Raw genomic sequence first — 18435 nt, forward strand, 5'->3', positions numbered from 1 at the left:
TCCCGCAGCCAGGCGGGGTCAGACAGGAGCCAGGGAGCTATTTCGACTTTTATTTTGTCCCTCGTGTATTTTGGCATGTCAAGGGCACACAAGGGGAAGCGCTGCTCGTGGCCCGCCTTGCTGCCCGCCCCATGCCCCAGCCCGACAGGGCGGGCAGGAGGAACCCCCCCCATTCACAAGCCACACGTACACACAAGCCCCCTCCTCTCCTTCCGGACAGCAAGGAGGTGGCATCATCCCACCAAGCAGCGAAGCAGTAGGGCTGTGTGTCACGGGGGTGGGGACAGTGAGGACATTTCCTATATAGAAACAGATATTCCCAAACCCCCTTCACTCATGTCCACGGGGGCTCCAGCCCCCAGTTGATCAGTCAGTGAACTCTTGTCTCCCCGTGTCTCCACAGAGAGGCCGTGAAGGGACTGGGGAAAGGAGCAGGGAGGAGAAGGACCCTGCTCCCACCCTCACTGCCCCCACCCCTTTCCCCCCTGACACTTTCAGCCCACTCTCCCCCCACCACACACAGCAAGAGGATGTTCTAGCTGGGAATCCGCTGATAGAAGTAGATGTAGCCCAGGTCCTTGGGGGGCTTCTCAGAAGCACAGACTTTCTGGTCGTTGTAGATCACCCACCTGCAACAGGCATAAGAGGAGCTCAGGAATGCCATTGCGTGGTTAAGACACAAACTGATTGCACTCACCTGCTCTCAGCCCCAACCCCTCAAGACCTCTAACGAAACAGGGCAGGTTGGGGATTTAAACCAGTACCTCAGCTCCCTTACACTGTGGAAATCCTTACCTGCCATCTTTCTTGATGTGACAAACATAATGTCCACACATAGTTGAAGTGCCCATGTGGCTGATGAAGGCAAACAGCTGATATTCTTGAAAGAAGGAGAGAAGAGAGGATTGTCAGGGGAAAGAGGAAAGATGTCTTACTCCCTAACACCCTGTGCAAGGCCCTCTCTAGAGAAGGATCCCTGAAGGAAGCTCTGCCGGGTAATAATTTAGAACTGGATCCCCATCAAGTGTGACTGTGAGTGGTCTTAAGGCCAAACATAGAGGGAAATGGGAGATGCTAACTTCCATTTAGCCTTCTCTCTTCCAACTTTTTTATTTGGGCCATGGCTGCTGGATGGGTAAGGCAGGGATTTTGCCTCCCTATGGCACCCAGCAGCCAAGCACTACTGGCACAAATTCTATGCACAAACTGGAACTGCTTTTTTCAGTGGGAACGAAAAGGGCAAAAAAAGCCTCCCAGAACCACTGGATAAAAGCAGCACAGCCCTTCCTGTCTTTCACTTGATGGTACTTCCCCAACCTCTCTCCTACTGGCTTCCAGGCAATCCTCATCCAGCCTGAAGGGTCTAGACTACTTTGCCATTCCTTCCCTCTTCGTCCCTGCTTCCACCTCTACAACCAGACCAGTTCTGCAATAGCTGCTGCTGCTAAAACCTGCGGTACTGCATGGATCAGGAATGACAAAGTAATGGTGAGTTTGCACCCCAAAATCCACGTTCCTATGGCTTGGAACTCACTTCCAGGCCCATCACGCACTTTGGGACCCACAGGGACAGATTCAGAGATGGACTCGGCTGCCGAGCGCCCCTCTGAGATATCCATAGCAGCTTCTGCATCGAGGTCATCAATGTGACTAAAGATCCAATCCACTGCACGCTCCAGACTGTTGTTCTGGAAGGAAGAAGACAACAGTGAACTTGAGAATTCCTGTTCCTGAGAAAATCCCTGCACTCTGATGTCACCCGTGCCTCTCACCGTGGCTCTAAGCGCTTTCATTGCCTGGTCCCGGGAGAAGCCCATGGAGACAATGGTGGCCACACTGTCTTCTGAAGGAGGGTCCGGGCAGGTAATAGTTGACCCGGGCCCACTGGATCCAGGGAGAACTAATGGGTTAGCAAAGTCTGCAGCAGGAAACACAACACAGCTCAGAGTAATCAGATCTCTCCAAGAGGGTACAGCCCAAGTCCAAACTACTTCAGTTTTCCACTGTGGTAGCAGGACACAAGAACAGCCCAGAAGCAGTAAGTTTCACCATGGCCATGGCCTCATACCTGGATCGTCCATATGTGACATGACCCAGTTCATGGCCGCCTCAACCCCACTATTCCCTGTGTAATACACGGCTTTGCGGCAGGCATCCATGGGAAAGCCCATTTCCACTAGCTGGATAATCACCGACTCATCCAGCATGGGTGCTGTGGGGAGACAGAAGTTAGAGCCACCCACTCCCACCCATCCCTGCTGGCTCCATTTCATCTCGTGTCACACAGCCTCCAAAGCCACCGCTTCCTAGCTTAATTTCACACCACCTTCCATCTCTTGGCTTTTCTCAGCCACCTTTCTTCTTCAGAAGAGCAGTCTCACACACAGGCAAAGAACAAAATGATTCAACCCATGAACTCGGGAGCACTGGCTCTTCCCTAGGCTCTGAACCCGACCTCCCACTGTGGTTTATGAAAATTAAATACCCCTACCATTTAAATCCTGTATAAATCCCAGCTCTGTCTCCTCTAAATGCACCAGACATGCCACCCCATCTTGCACAGAACAGGAATCAACAAACCCCCTTGCATAACACCCTTGCATAACAGGCATGCAAGGGAGGCAGCTGGCAATCGCTGACAAAAGGACAGGGAAAAAGTCTGAGCAAGTGGGAAACTGCTAGCATGGGACACAAGGCAAGGAGAGCAAGGAAATGAGTCAGGCATAGGAAGAGAGGAGGAGAATCACTAACATGTCGGAGAGGAGAAGTGAGGGGAGCAGAAGGAGTCGTCGTCCTCGTTGCCATAGAACCCCAGGCTACCTTTGGGCTCATCTGGTGTCACCAGTGGGGGTGCAATGTCTGGCATTTCTTCTTCTCCTTCCTGCAGCCCCGTTCCTTGCAGTGCAGAGATATCCAGCTCCTCTGGCATTTCAATGGAAACATCTGCAATATATGGTCTTGCTCAGCCTCCATGTAGGGGCAGGAACAAAGGACTCGGCTGGGAGATCTAGAAGGGTAAGTCCCTGGGGATGCCTGCAGCAACTTTTGGGATAGTTACATTCCTCCTGGCAGTAGTGACCACAATATCCATATATGACTCCCAGTACCTATATGCTCTGTACTTCTCATCCTCCTTACCGAGTTTTTTGGGCACCCAGTCCAGACCGAAAGTGAACTTCTTGATCTGGATGACCAGGTAATCTGGGAAAGAGGCGAACCGCGTTGTTCTGAAAGAGACACGTAATATTTTTAAATACCTGGTCAGCAAAGATTGAGGGTATCTAGCTGATCCAAGAAATCAGTGAGGAGGACGGAGCCATGTTCTGAGCAAGTTGGGGCATACACCTGTCTGTGCAGCTCTTCTGTGCTGAGCTTAAAGTTCCTCAAACACAGAACCATTTCTGAGGCAGAAGCCCTGACAAGATGAAATGGAATGCAAATCTTGGAAATGAGAAAAAATAGTACATATTCTCTACCTTCCAATCCTGTATTTTACAAGCCTGGTCAGATTTGGTTTAATTGGAAGTCTAACCCTTAAGGAATGTAGTGGAAATAACATCTTTTATTAGAGCAACAGATACACCTGCAGGAACTGTCAAGCTTTCAAGCACAAGAGCACTTTTTTGGATACGAAACAGAAGCAGTGAATTTTAAGTTAACTGAATTTGATTAAACATTTTTTAGTTAGACAATTTGGGAGGGAAAGTGTCTGAAATCTGTGAAACAGGGGAATGTTTGTGAAGGGAGAAGCACGTGTAAGTGAGACAGATACTCATTACCAGGTGATAATTGCAACATGGTGTAGAACTAAATTAAGTAACAGTAAAGTGTTTGACTACGACTCAGTAAAAATTAAAACAAAGTGTTACTTTTCAATGTGATATTTGTTTATAGTAGCTATTGCTTAATAATGGAATATTTGTTTAATAATTAGTCCATTAATAATGGAGTATAGAAAAGCACTTCCAACTCTTTGATGACTTTCATTGCAAAAAAACACTAAGCATCACAGCAGAAAGCTGCTTACATTTGTAATCTTGTCACTTCAACTTTGCACTGTTGCATGTGCTACAAGCAGTGAGAAAAATTAAAGCTGTTTTTTAAACCTTGCTACTAGCATTTAAACTAGCATTCTTTCAGAGAACTCATGGATCTGTTACACTCAGGGTTCTGCTCAAATCTTCACAGTAAAAACTTGAAGAAATTTTAGAGATAGTGCAAGATCAGCATCATCATACAGTCAGTACAGATTTCAAAGCTAAATTTTAAATTTACAGTAGAAGTTTCTAGTTTTCTGAAATATCACTGTGTTTTTGTAGCCCCATAGCAACTGAAATCTGATGGCTAGGACTTCACTAGCACTGCTGTTCTGCCTACTGAGGATAACCACTTCAGCACTGATGGACTGATCCCCCCTCTGCTTCAATGTTCTACGGACCTAGGGTGTGGAGGACTACAAAGCTTCAGTAATGGTTCTCCCCTCAAGCCACTACAAGAAGTCCTCAGAGATGCAGCTATGGCCAGTTCATCACAGCTTAGCTGACACACACTTACTTGAGAGCCACAGACTTGGCCTGCAAGGCTGTGCTCCAGAAATCATCCACCTGCTCTGGAGCTCCATAGGCCTCTAGGCAGGAGCTGAAAGGCACCTTGGCTCGCACCAGCTCAGGCAGCGGCTGCTTCTCCTCCTCTGCCTGCCTCTTCTTCTCCTCATATTCCAGCAGTTCATCTAGAGAATAAAGCAGGGGAGTCAAGGACCACTTCTAGGTACCTACAAAGCAACTGGTGTAAGCTACACCTAGAGGCAGAGCCGGCCTATAGATACACGCCATCAAGCATGGAGCACAGCTTCCAGAGCACAGTTCTGCTACTGCAGTCACTCCTGTTTTGCTGCTGAATCACAGCCCATCTTGTGGTGGCCGAGGGAGAGACTCTAGAGGGACTTCACCGTGTCACACCACCTTTGAAGAAATCAGCCCGATCCCACAAAAGCAGAAGGACCTGGCCTCAGAAATGGCAAAGAAGTCCCCTTCTCATTTAAGGAGTTCTGTAAGAATAGTACAACATACAAACATAGGGCTTGCTACTGTTCTGGTGTTGGCACATTACTGACCTTTGTTGAGTGCAGCATCCATGGGCACAGGCAGCTGCATAATATAGTCCACTCGCTGGGTATATTTCACCTTTTCAGTGGCCAGGCACTTCAGCTTCTCCTCCACCAGAAAACGGAAGACCTCGTTAGGGTTCTCCGAGCTGCGGCAGTTCCTCTGAAGAAGGAGAAATTAGAAAGACAGATGGAACATCAAAATGGCAGAAAAAACGATCTGCAGTAACAGTGATGTCGCACAGCACACAGCTGAAGAGTATTCACTTCTGTACCCAGTACCCTGGAAAAGACAGCAAAGAGGAAACTAAAGCCAGCTTCTGTACTCCAGGAAGCCATGGCATTCCTGCTCCTACAGAAGAAACTTACACCTCCAGCTCTGCCACTCCCAAAAAAGATTTCTCCATGGAATCAGCTCTGAAAACATGGCCAAGCACCTCTCCTTCTCCACCCTGGCAGGTGCTAGGCAGCCCATTTCCCTGCGTTCTTTCCCTCTCTCTGCTCTGACTGCCAGCGTCTCACCTCCAAACCTCACCACTTGCTGTAGGAAGAAAATCAAGCTGGACTTTTCCATTATTTGTCAGATAGACTCAACAATTACCTCCACCATGTTGATGAAGTGCAGAAAGAATTCCTGGGCATCCTGCTGTCGGTTAGTGGAAAATTCTGGGTGCCCCTTTCCAATGAGGGACTTAAACATGCGTGGAGCAATGCCATTTTGCATACCCTGCAAAGAACAACGTGGAAGAGGAAGGTGGTCATAATTTGCCAAGCATGTGTCCTGGCAGATAGCTCTCTATTCTTAGCCATGCTTTTCTTCAGGTGACAGGCCTTGCAACAAGCCCCAGCACATGTCTTCAGAAAGGGTTCTCCCTCCTTTGCCACGTAGCACACACAATACCTCATGCAATACAAGCATCAAAAGGATGCCATATCCAAGTTTCACCTTCTGATCAGGCTGCTGCTCCCCATCTGCAGAAGCTGGCCTTGAATACTCCCCAGAAAGCAGTCCATGGCCCAGTTTGGCTCTGGAATGACAAAGTCACTGTTAGTATCAATGTTTCTTCAATCTCACGTGCTCCAGGAGCCACATCAACCCATCCAGATTCAACACTGCCATGGGCTGTCAGTCTCACAGATAACAGCTTTCTCTGCTGCACCAGGCAAGATTATCTTATTGTGGTCTGCTCTCTGGCCCCTGGAGACATCACTGACTTCAAAGTTACCAGGGCTTTAGGGTGCCAGTCTCAACCACTGCTTGCACAGAGTAGAACATGAAGGAACAGCTGGTGCTGAGCCACACAGCAGCTGCGCAGCAGCCAAGCCGAGCTGCAGCCTGACGAGGGGAACGGAGCAGTGTCTGACTGTGCAGGAGACAACAGGGCACAGAGAAATTGTCTGAGCCAGAAATAGCACTGCTGAGAGCACACTGATCACATTTTCCTACAGGAAAGATTGACTGCATCAGGCACTTAATGGACAACAGTATGTGTTCAGCGATTTACTCCTACACTCAGACCCTCCTACTATTCCATTTCACTCCAGTGCTTCCCCATCATTACTGCCATATTACCATTTGTCTGAAACCAAACCTTACCAATTCCTCCCTTTGCCCAGGCAGTCATCTTTCTGGCTGTCTCACCTTAATCCCCTCTCAGTGAACACCTCACTCCAGGCTGCCCAAATTTAGAATCCTCCCGTACCACTGAACTCCCTGTCCACAAATACCACCTTCCATTCCTCCACCCCAAATTCCACATGCTTGTTTGAAAGCAGCTGCAGCACAGGCATGACATACTTAAAATACAACTCCCTCCCAAATCTTGTGTTCCTTCTTCTGCATATTCTCCACACTTGAGGGAAGCCTCTTTAAGCACACCAAAGTTATCCACTAAGAATAAAGCTGCCTAAACCTATGTATCCCCTTTATAATCTCCCTCCATTGAAGACAGCAAGCCCTTTTTAACTGTTATGCAGACAGAAGCTGTTTCCCAGAAATCCCCCCAGTTTAACAGGCATAACACACATAATACATTTCAGAGCCTCTCATGAACACAGGGTGCACTCTGTCCGCTCCATCTAGGGCATTCAGCTGAACTTCCTTGGCTTCTATCCTTATTGATCACTGAGGATCTGTGTCTCTGGTGACAGGCAAGAAAAGAGAGGTGAGGCTTGAGGGAGAACCCTAGAGCAAAGCAGCACAGAGGGGATGCATCCAGGCAGTCTCAGCCTTCCTTCTCTCACCAAAATTCTACGTACACTTGTGTGCTGAAATCCTGTGTGGGGTCCGAAGGTGCACTTTGGAATATCTTCTCCAGCTTGTCCACATACCTGCAGATCAAAGCAGAGCAATCTAAGGGATATGCAGCTTCATCTGGTAAAAATGCAGTTCTGAGCATGACTACTGCAACAGAAGCTCCCAGCTCTAGGGGACCTTTGTACTGATCCCAGACTAATGGAAAGGAGTGATTAAACTCACTTACTTTCTCTGGAAGTCTGGGATACTGAACAGCACCTGCATCACAGAATTGAGGTAGCAACTGTTGCCCAGGTTACGGATACCAGTGTATCCAGGCCCATAGAGGGGCTTGAGTTGAACACCAGACTCCTGGATGAGCTCCCATTCGCCAATGCGCTGGTTCATGTCTATTTCCAGTTCTGTCATCGTCTTGTCTGTCTGCAGAGGGAAAGAACAGGAAAATCCTCAAAGAGGACTCAAGGCAACATCAGAGGTGTGAAAATTGCAATGCTGTAGAGAAACAGAGTCAAATCCATTCTGTTTTATTCTGTAAGTAGAGGAGGAAGAAACAAGAGTTGTTTCCACATATATGAATACCTGGGACAGAAAGAGGAGGAAAAAGAAAGATGGGAGAAATCTGAACCATTCCCTAGAAAGAGGCATGGAAACTACACACTAACAAAAAAAACCTCAGCACCTGGGAGCCTCTCTGCCCACAGTACTGACACATAACCCCAGGGAAATAATCCTGAGTGACATGAAAGAAAAGCAAAAAAGGCAATTAAAGAATAGAGGCAGGTGAGACAACTCTCTGTGTGACAAGAAAACCCCAGGGTTTCTTGACCAGGAATGGTTCTGCATAGCCACAGAAAGTTGGAATCCAGCAAAGACACCTCAGAGTGCTTCTCTCTCCCTCTGGGCCTAAGAAGGACACCACGGCCTCCTCACCTTCTGCATCTTGAGCATGTCAATCCCAAAGTGTGCCAGGTGTTCTGCCAGGTTGGGATCCAACACCATGTCATCCTCATCATAGGAGTAGACATCTATGCAGGAAAAAAAGCAACTTATAATGGCCTGTGATCTCAAATTCACAGCTGGATGAAGAAAGTGCTCGGAACTGGGACTTTTGACGAACTGAGCCATTGGGCTTTCTGCCCTTTCTCAGCAGAATAACATGATAGAATACTGAGATTCCTCCTAAACATGTGACAAGACAACTTTGTTACCAATCAGGGTACAAGAGGTACACTTACGCCAGGAGTAATGAAAGTGGGTTACTGTGCCATATACTCTCCGCTCAGGATTTGAACACAGGATTCTTTGATAAACACCCCAACACAGAAAATCAGATGGCAACCTGGATAACTATTCTAAAAGCTCCCAATTACAAGGGAGGGCCAGAGGAAGGCAAGGTTTTTTTTATCAGCTCTTTCTTTGCCTCACACAAGAAGCAAGTCAGAGTGGGAAAGTTCACAATGGGATGATACTGCGTGTTCCAGGTCACAAGACTGCCAACACCACCCTGATACCCACAAGAGATCAGGGCCTGAGAGGTGCCTGGCATCCCTAACGCTGGGAGGATCCCCCTTCTCACCAGCCCCATCAGGAGTAATTGTTCCCAGTTTCACAGCCAGCGGGTAGCCGGTTTCTCGGTAGTGCTCAACTGCGTGGTTGTTGCCGCCACTGCCATCGAAGTAGCGCCGACCACACAGGATGGCTCCGTCGGTCATATTCAGCCACAGGTTCTCCTTCATGTCACACTTGCTGCACTTCCAGCCACTATTGACACGGAACAGAGAAAAAGAGATCAGAGGGAAAACCTCTGGGTTCTACCTCCCAAGCCCTCGCCACTGCTGCCCACTGCAACATCCACAGTATAAAGCGATCTAGTTCCTTTTACTACAGGACACTGAGAATCCTGATATACCCCAGTGTGCCACCTCCCCTGAATCTACTGTGACAAGGCACACTTGGAGACTCACAAAAGAAGTCTTATCTGCTCTGCAGACCGGCACAGAGGAAGGGCCTGGAACACAAGTGACACAGCAAGTTCCGGTACTATGCTCACCACGGTGGGATGCGGACGTCGTTCTGAAGCTGGTGCAGGGAAAAAGCATGTTTGGAAACACGTCGAACCTCCCCATCCCAAGCCTGCACCTCCTGCTTCCGTGAGGCTGAATCTGCTGTCAGGATGGCCTCAATTGCACTGGCAATCTGGAATCAGGACAGCAGGAGAAAACATGAAGGGCTGGCCTACCACAGTTAAGAGCACAAGAAGCTTCCATGACACTCCACATTTAGGCAAGTTGGTTGGGACTTTTGGGAGCCTCAGCCACACACAAGCCAGAAATGTGTAAAATACAGCACTGTATAAGTGCAGAGCAATCCTGATGACTGCCAGCTGAGACTTCACAGCAGCTCTGCAGGATCCCTTTTACCTTCTCTGTAATGGTACATTTCCTCATCAACAGTAAACGCAAACCTCCACCCAAACATACCCTGTCTTTGACCATGTCTGGTAGTCCCTCTAGCCCATCACGTGGAATATCCAAATGGTCCGGCAAAATGACTATTTTTACATCTTCGTCATATTCAAACTTTTCTTCTGTGATGTCAAATCCACCTTCTACACCTACAAGAAGAAAAAACATTGTGGTAACAGGTGAAACCAAAGAGTTTGAAAAGCTTCTTTCCCCACAGCTTACATGAGATAAGGCATCATGACTAAGACAACAATCTAAATCAGTGATCCACAATCTTTCTTCCACTTCTGGATCCCAGAGCTTCTGCTGGTGCTGTGCACTTCAGAGGAACAATTATAAGGCTAGTGACAATAGATTTTGTTTTACCCATCTCTTTTTACAGATGCTTAAAAACAATCTCCAGACTCTGGCTACAACTAGGAAGAAAACCAAACCTCCTCCAGAGAGGCATTGGCCAGAAGAGAGCCAAGATAAAGCCCTGGTGTTCAACCTTAACCAGAATACTCAAGACAATGAATGGAGACGTGCATGAAGAGATCATCTTGTAAGCCAGGGCAAAGGTCAGGTCTATCAGAATCTTTAAGAAGCCTGCCTCTCTTTCTTGCCTCTTCCAGAAAGGATAGTCTAGAGTCCTGCACTCAAGATAGAAGAAACAGGAGCTCCTCTACAACCAGAACACCCAGAACTGCAGAAAAAGTCTGAGCAAAGGTATAGTGATAGTAGTTACTATGCACACCTAGCTGTGCTTTCCAGAGGTTGCACCAGAAACTGGAGAGCCATACATAAAAGGTTATTTGCCAGTTGTAAAGAGTCATCATGGATGCTCACCAAAACATCTGCCGTTTCTGCAGATTTCCTCACCTACAGTTTTTGGACTATGTAGGTACTCAGAGGAAAAGCCTGGCCTTCTCTGTTCTGCAGGTATTCACATCCTACATCCCAAAAGGAAACAGGCAGAAGACACATGGCTTATTAGCAGCCTAAATCCCCTGTGTTTTTAAACTGAATTTCCTTTGTTTCTGGAAAAATTGCATGCTGTGATTGCAATAATCTCTGCAACAAATATCTGAACATCTGCAGCTGCAACAAATCTCTGAAGGGAATGAAAGCTTTTGCTGCTCAGTGCTTCTGCCTCAAGAATCCTGTGTGCAACACAGTTCTGATAATCACTTCTGTATTTCCTTAAAACATCCTTGTCAAAAATATCCAGTCCCATGACATCTCCTGCAACTCCCTCCTTAGATATCTACAATTATTACACTATGCACAAACTGCTATGTATGAACACCATGGTTTTAGAAAACAGTCACCAGCATCATGCAACAACATACCTAGATAATCCTCTTCTGTGCCTCTTTAGCACAGCCCAGAGATTTCCTGTCACTACTTCATACAGTAAAGCAATATACGACCCCCCAGGGCATTACACAATTCCTGAACCCTAAACAAACTAAACCAGACTGGTGAGGTCCCCTCAGGTGGTTATGTGAACCTTCTGAGGCTCCAGATGAGGAAGAGGGTCTATAGCCACCAGCTTGCCCTGAGGTACACTGCCTCCCTTTCCAGGGTGGTACCTAAGCACTACACATCACAAAAGTCCATCAACCAACAAGCAGGCATAGGAGGCAAGCACTGTACATCTTTTCTTGTTATTGACAGGGGAAGTGAGGTACAGACAGATCAAGGGCTACATTTTGTTTGCAAATCTTTCTAGTATTTAAAAAAAATCTCCTGTGTCAGGATTAGCTATACCACCAGAGTTGAGCTAAAACAAACATTAAAAAAACTTCTCCTGAACTTGAGACCATTGTCTCACAGGGCTAATACTTTCTTTTATTCTCTCCTGCTCCATTCACACCACTAAGCTGTTATCACAGGCAGGTATTTGCCGACCCACTGACAACACTTGTTGCAAGACCTTTGGAGAATTGAGGATGCAGAAATAACTCATAATGCAGACCAGGCCCCATTTCTCCCAAAGCAGCATAATCATATGTATACGTAAAAGCACCGGCTATCTGAAGAAACAGAGACTCCAGCCTCAATTTTGCCAGAAGTGATCTATGGGGATCTATTCAGCTCACCAGCAAAACAGGGAGCAGCTGCCAATCTTAATAGTGGTGTTTGTGCTCTGGCAGTAGACGAGTCACTGGGCGTTTACACCAGGAAAAAAGTGAGCCAAAATCAAGACATTCACAGTCCAGATTCTGGATTTCCCTCTAGTGGTCAGCTTCCAGCAAGCCAAGAACCTGTTACTGCTACAAATGTTCCTGTTCCTTCCTTTATGTGTCTCCATAATGGCTCAGAAATTACCAGCTGAGACTGCTCCAAATAAGCAGCATCTCCATTGATTGCCACCACAGCCCTCGCAGGCGGTGAAAGACAGTAATGGAACATTGGCCTTGTTCTTCCAAAAAAAGGAATACTTAAAGTATTTTTTATGTTTTAATGTTCATATCCAGTATCCTCCAGTATCAGCCTTGTAAGACCTAATGAACCAAAAATGTTAATGCAGCATTTCCCATTAATTACTTTCCCGTCTATATCAATAATGCTAGTTCAATATCAGAGGAGTTTAAAAAACAGTTTACCTGCCAGGACCTTCAAACTTACTTTTGTCAGACATACATTTTCTCAAACTTACTTCAGCCCCATGCTGGGCACGTTGTGTTTAAGCAACAGTCCCAGTCTGGTGATCCCCACACTAAGCTGAGCCAGGCATGCAGGATCATGGCAGAGGATAAAAAACATATTTATCCACAGAAAACAAGATGCAACTTTGGACACAGAACACAACTACCACCTTAATGACTGCTCTACAGAAACTGCTCACCCAAGACACACTGGAAAACATGAAGTCTGAATTTGGCCAGGGATACTAGCCAAGAAGAGTAAAGCAAAAGAGACAAACCAAGCAGCTCCAGAAGACTGGCTGAACACAGGGACCATACAGTACACAGGTGCTTCCTTACCAATAGCCAAGCGAGTTGGTTTCTTCCTTGGGGGGTCCCCAGCACTGGAGTTGGTGTCTTCTTCCTTCTGTGGCATTAAGAAGAAATAGGGAAATAAGAGTTAAGGGAACAGGCATGCTGTGGCAAGCCTTCGGGATCGAAATCAAGCTACTCTGAAAACAGAATGAAACTAGGCAGAAATAACGTGGGCAATCCATACAACAACTCAGCATAAGCAGAACTGAAGCACTGGTGTCCCTCAATTCACCAGGAAAATCAACAGCTGTATCTCAGGAGAGAAAACTCTGTATCTGATGGAATACCCAGACACAGCCTGGCTCTCAATTTCAGAACAAGCTTGAGCATATGTGTTTTTATATTTTTACCGGTTTACGTGTCCTTTTGAGGTGCAGGTAGACCCGCTGGCCTGTTTTCTGATAGTGCTTTTCCACATACTGCTTCCCAAAGCCCAGGAACGTGTTCATGCAGATATACAAGCCGCCATCTGACTCCTGGAAGGAAGAAGGGACAAAACTGAAGGGAGGTGGTAAGGAATGGCATTCCAGATGCTAGGATAGGCATGGCAGACTAGTCATTATTTGTTAAGTCAGGGCCACAGCTCATTCCTACAGAGCAGCCACAAGCAGCTAGTAAGAAATAGGATGGCAAGCCCCAGCCTGGCTGTCCCAGAAGAACAGGTACTCCTGTCATGATGATGTATTTAAAAAACTATTTGTGTGTTCATTAATGGCAGGATGCTACCAAATCAGGAAAGCCTGAGTTTCCACAAGAGTTTATCTTGTAAAAGGCCCCCAGCACGCACAGTTTACAAGTTCAGAGCATGGTACAATCATTTCCAGCAAAACTGTGGCACCCTGTCCAAACGCGTGACTTCCAGTGCCATAGGGAATGCTGCCAAGCTACAGCGTGAGAAAGGTTGACTGGCCACGGTTTACTTTTGCTGTTGTGTCCAAAAGCCTATGAGCAGCTTGGAAACAGATACAGAATGCACCCCCACCATCCCAGCAGCAGCTGGAAAACACCACACTCATTCAGCAGATACTCTTTTCACATTGAAGGGGCAGGGAACCCAAATGCAGAGGCTGGAAAGGAGGGAGACCACTAAGACGCTTTCAGAAGCTGCTGGGACTGTGACGGAGTGGGCAGTGCAGGGTCAGGCATCACTGTGGAGCTCGGGGAGAGAAAGAGGGTCAGGATGCCATGTGCTGCTGCCTCGAAGGACCCGTATCTTCCAGCTGCAGCCCATTTCTGCCGGGCTAGGGCTCAGCCCGGACAGGCACCCGTGAAGAAGCTCAAGGGGCACCTCGCCCTCCCGCTGCCTCTGCCGCCCCTTAGGTCCACTTAGGCCGAGCAGGGGTAGCGCAGGGATGTCAGCGGGGTGGAGATGGCTGGAGAAGGGACCACTGCCATCTTAATGACACAGCACTGCCTCGCCCCCCGCCTGCTGGGCCACGCTGCGCGGCGAGGCCGGGGAGGTGGCTCAGACCCGGGCAGGGCGGGACCCCCGGCCCGCCCTCCCGCCGCCGAGGGCGGGCCCGGGACGCGCCCGATCCCCCGCCCCCCGCTGGACTACAAGTCCTGGCGGGCCCCCGCGCGGAGGGTTCGGGCTGGGGGCGCTCCCTCTCCAGGGATGCCGGCGGGCCGGGCCGCCGCTGATCGGGGCGAGAGCCCTGCCCACGCCCGCCCCGGCCTCAGAACTACAGCCCCCAGCGCGCAGCCGGCGGGCGGGGCGCGCCGCGGGGCACGCCGGGCACAGTAGTCCGCGAGGGCCCTATGCGCCGCCCGGGAGCGACCGCCGCGGCCACCGGGGAACCACAAATCCCATGAGGCCCCGCGCGGGCTGCGCCCGGCTGGCGGCGGGGTGGGAGCCGGCCGCGGCGGGAGCAGCCCGGGACGGCGGGCGGGCCGGCGGCGGGGCGCGCTTACCGGCGTGTCGAAGGAGAAGGCGCACTCGTCCTTGTGGACGCGGTCGCCGGCCTTGGGCACCCGGATGGACGGCAACACCGACAGCAGCGCCTCGCTCAGCTCCGCCATGACAGCGGCTCACCGCGGCACCGCCCACAGCCCCGCCCCGCCCAATCGCAGCCCAGCGCTGTCAGGCGGGTCCTAACCAATCGGCAGCGAGGCTGGAGGCCGGACTCGCCGTGCCGACCCGCCCGTTCGCCCAATCGCAATCGCCCTCCGGCCATCGCGGGAGGCGGTACCGGGCTCCTCGACCAATAACGACGTAGTGAGGGGCGAGGGGGCGGGTCTGTCTCGGAAGATTGACAGCGGGGCGAGGCGGGGCGAGGCGGGACGTGACGGGCGGGGACCGCGGAGCCGACGGGCTGGCGGGGCGGGGAGGTGGGCGTGGCGCTGTGAGCCCCGCCCCCGCGCGGCGGCCAATGGGCGGCGGCACCGCCCGGCGCGCGGGAGATTCGAACGGCGCGACCGGCGGGGCAGGGGCGCAGCGCGGCCGCCGCCGCCATGGGGGCCTCCGGCAGCGCCCCCGCCACCCCGGCCGTGCCCCGCAACAAGCACCTGGCTCACGTCAGCGACCCCCGCTCCCCCACCGCCGGCATCCTGCGCACCCCCATCGAGGTAGGCGCCCTCCCGCCGCCGCTCCCCACTGCGTGGCTCCGGCCCGCCGCCCCCACGGCTGCCCTCTCCACAGGTGGTGAGCTCCCCGGCGGGCAGCCCGCAGCCCAGCCCCGCCGAGCCGCCGGCGGACACCGGCCAGGAGAGGGACCCACGGTCGCCCACGCCGGGCATCTCCCGCACGCCCATGAGAGCCGTGTCGAGTGGTGAGTGAAGCCGCCGTGGGCGGGCGGGTTGAGGGGCTGCCTGACCTGACTTAGAGGCTCACCCCGTCCCCCTCCGTCCCCGGCAGACAGCGTGGACCGCCTGGTGAAGCAGCTCAGCGAGGCCTTCGGGGCCGAGGCCGCGGCCCCGGAGCCGGCGCCTCCGGGAGCGGCGGGCCCCGCCGAGGAGCCGGCCCGGCGGAGCTCCCCGCCCGCGGGCCTAGAGGCGGAGAGGCCGCCCTCCCCCAGCACGGCCCGGCCCGGCCGCCCTGCCGGGCACGGCTTCTCCTCGGGTAAGTGCTCGGTGTGGGGGTGACAAGGCTCCGTGTGCCCGGAGAGCTGCGGGGATGGCCTGTGAGCAAGGCGGGGCTCTCGGCACCTTCTGGTTCCGGTGCCTTCTCCAGGCGTGCTCCGCGACAGAGCCTGTCCCTGCCCCCCAGCTCGGCTGTGTCCCACCGCCTGGAGCCTCTGCGGCTGGGGCACCCCTTGGGAACTGCTACGTTATCGAACAGATTTCTGTCCAGAGATGAGAAATTGTTTTTAAACTGTATTCAAAATCAAGAGGTATACGACAACTCTTCCTCTCTCTGAGATGAGGTTTTGACTGGGCAGACCTGCCCAGAGGGACTTTAGAATTTCTCCTTGGGAAGAGCTGCGGAGCAAGGGTGGGCAGCACATCTCTGTGCTAAGGCTGAGCAGTGCTGAGAGACTTGGATGCAAACTGTGCTTCAGAAAGCTCTGGGCTGAGCACTGCTCCTCAGAGGAGCGGCTGAGCACTGGAACTGTTCATCCTGGAGAGGAAAATGCTCAGGGGGTATCTTGTTAATAGATACAAATACCTGAAGGAAAGGTAGAAGGGGAAGAGAGAGCCAGGCTCTTTTCAGTGGTGCCCAGTGATGGAACCAGAGGCAAAGGGGACACAATGGTACACAGTTCCTGAACATCAGGAAACACTTTTTTTTCACCACGAGGGTGACCAAGCAGTGGAGTGGGTTACTCAGAGAGGTTGCGGAATCTTTATCTGTTGAGATATTCAAGAGACTCCTGGAAATGGGCTCTAAGTGACCCTGCTGGAGTAGGTCCTCTAGAGTTCACTTCCAACATCAACATTTCTGTGATTCCTTTGCCTCAAAGCCTTTGGGTAAGTCTTTGATAAAGGCCAGGAGGCATTTAAAATCCAGGACCTTTGAGCCTTGTTGTGATGTGCTGGTGTGTTTCTTTTTGTCAACTAGTGAGCAAGCCCATAAGACACAAGCCCAACAACAAATTCATGGCAACATCTGGAGGAACTGGCCGCTCTCCCCTCAGCATTCTACGAGATGATAATTCTCCCAGTGCTCCCGCCCCTCGCCAGGTAAAGCTTAATGGGTCATGCTGAGGGAGGGAGACTGAGCTGAAAAAAAAGCCAAATCCTTCAATTTCTGTGTCTTGTAGGGTCCCAGTTGAGAATTGTGGCCTCATAGGCCTGTAGAGACCAGTAACGTCACAAATGTTTTTCTGTGGGTCAGTCTTGTCACTAAATGCCTCCGAGTCTTGTTCAATGTCTGTCTTTGGCCTTACTGTGAAATTGCCCATTTCAGTGCATTCTTTTGCTCTAGGCTGTAGAAAAAAGTCACTCCTGTACATTGTCACAAGAGAGACCAAGTTGAATGGCCTGAAAATAGGCTACATATTCTGCTGAGAATTAATTAACCTTCTATTAACTTGTGCTTTATGCTCTGTGTTTGGGTTTTTATTTCTCTAGGGCAAGAGGCATGTGGTGGGAGAGAACCTTGGGGAGAAGAAGGATGTGGATCTGAGCAGGAGCATTAAATCTGGGAACTGTGCTTGGAGTGACTTGAACAAGGAGAACCAGCAGTGTTCTTTTGTGGAGAACTAGGATCTCGCTATAATTTGCTCCTATGTTTTGAGAATTTTCTGGAGGGAAGAAATCCTACAATAGACTGAAACCCCAAAGCAGTGGTCACATTTCTTACCTCTCCCAGTTGGGGAAAGATTTCTCCCTCCTCTTCCTAGCTTGTCATGTCTAATGTACAGCACAGACTTTGTCTCTTTTATTGTATATCAGTTCTATTGGTTTTTCCATAGAGTTTTTATCTCTAGTAAATAAATGTGTTCGACCTTTGCTGACTGTATGTCCTGATATTGTGCTTGCTCAGCACAAAAAACCACCGTGTGAGATCCAAAATAACATGAGCTGGCATTGTCCATTAATACTGACCTCCTGTTGGTGAGTTATTAAACCTTGTTGATCTCCAGGTCTCTCTAGCAGAGCCTTGGGCCCCCCAGGATGCTACTCTGAGCCAACAAGTGCAATGGGGGCTGAAAAAAAGGCTGTGTCCTGTAACTGAGTAAAATATCCAAGCTTTGAAAGGACACACTTTTATCTCACTATCCCAGCTACAGCATGTGAGGAACACCCTCCCCATGGGATGTGAGCTAAAGCAAGGTCTGTGGATGAGGTGTTGACTGGTTGAGACCAGCAGGCAATATTTACAGGAAAAGAGTTACGTTAGCAGTAGCTCATTGCAATGCTGGAAAGAACACCGCCTGCAGTGCTTCTGTGAGTTTTCTTTATTTGCCTGGGCTATGAAGATCTAAACAGACTTGAAAACATGGGCTGATGGCTACTGGTTAGATAGGGTCACCACACAATGCAGGAGTGAGGCAAAGAGGGAAGGAACAGCAGGAAGCAGACAACAAATAAGAATAAATATATTATTCCCTGATATTCTGGCAGGTCTTGAGGGCTACTTTTCTGCCATTTATGCATAGATAAGACTTGAACTAACAAAAGAATAAATATATTCCCTGCTATTCTGGCAGGTCTGAAGGCTGCCTTTCCCCCCCTTTGTGC

The 18435-nt window shown here is 50.1% G+C and overlaps 2 protein-coding genes across 3 annotated transcripts; one reads left to right on the forward strand and one right to left on the reverse strand.

Annotated features, from left to right (window-relative positions):
• Nucleotides 1-33: 33 nt before the first annotated feature.
• On the reverse strand, nt 34-14885 carry USP5 (ubiquitin specific peptidase 5). 2 transcript variants are annotated; one of them, XM_068181814.1, is made up of 20 exons: nt 14725-14885; nt 13164-13289; nt 12799-12865; nt 9842-9975; nt 9412-9557; nt 8938-9122; nt 8292-8386; nt 7588-7781; nt 7364-7435; nt 6051-6132; nt 5706-5831; nt 5114-5267; nt 4555-4729; nt 3139-3227; nt 2752-2943; nt 2069-2212; nt 1773-1918; nt 1535-1688; nt 796-880; nt 34-629 (listed from the first exon to the last, which is right to left on the reverse strand). In XM_068181814.1, exons 1-20 carry the CDS (start codon nt 14830-14832, stop codon nt 536-538), a joined length of 2568 nt encoding a protein of 855 aa, XP_068037915.1. In that variant the 5' UTR covers nt 14833-14885; the 3' UTR covers nt 34-535. The 2 variants fall into 2 exon arrangements, with proteins under 2 accessions (XP_068037915.1, XP_068037916.1); XM_068181815.1 differs by having other exon boundaries at nt 2821-2943; nt 14725-14884.
• A 335-nt stretch (nt 14886-15220) lies between these two features.
• Nucleotides 15221-17702, forward strand: CDCA3 (cell division cycle associated 3). Its single transcript, XM_068181824.1, has 5 exons — nt 15221-15378; nt 15452-15581; nt 15668-15871; nt 16811-16932; nt 17323-17702. The coding sequence occupies exons 1-5, from the start codon at nt 15265-15267 to the stop codon at nt 17455-17457; spliced, it is 705 nt and encodes a 234-aa protein (XP_068037925.1). The 5' UTR covers nt 15221-15264; the 3' UTR covers nt 17458-17702.
• The last annotated feature ends 733 nt before the right edge of the window (nt 17703-18435 follow it).

Source organism: Anomalospiza imberbis, chromosome 2 (assembly GCF_031753505.1).
Source record: "Anomalospiza imberbis isolate Cuckoo-Finch-1a 21T00152 chromosome 2, ASM3175350v1, whole genome shotgun sequence".
Taxonomy (NCBI): domain Eukaryota; kingdom Metazoa; phylum Chordata; class Aves; order Passeriformes; family Viduidae; genus Anomalospiza; species Anomalospiza imberbis.

Bases quoted from the DNA above. Each gene is read 5' to 3' on its own strand.
- USP5 (XM_068181814.1), bottom strand. From the start codon at position 14,832: ATGGCGGAGCTGAGCGAGGCGCTGCTGTCGGTGTTGCCGTCCATCCGG. The intron at 12,866-13,163 runs GTAAAAATATAA...TTAATGCCACAG, and splicing joins TCAAAAGGACACGTAAACCG to AAGGAAGAAGACACCAACTC. The intron at 1,689-1,772 runs GTGAGAGGCACG...TCTTCCTTCCAG, and splicing joins TGAAAGCGCTTAGAGCCACG to AACAACAGTCTGGAGCGTGC.
- CDCA3 (XM_068181824.1), top strand. From the start codon at position 15,265: ATGGGGGCCTCCGGCAGCGCCCCCGCCACCCCGGCCGTGCCCCGCAAC. The intron at 15,582-15,667 runs GTGAGTGAAGCC...CGTCCCCGGCAG, and splicing joins CATGAGAGCCGTGTCGAGTG to ACAGCGTGGACCGCCTGGTG. The intron at 15,872-16,810 runs GTAAGTGCTCGG...TTTGTCAACTAG, and splicing joins CGGGCACGGCTTCTCCTCGG to TGAGCAAGCCCATAAGACAC.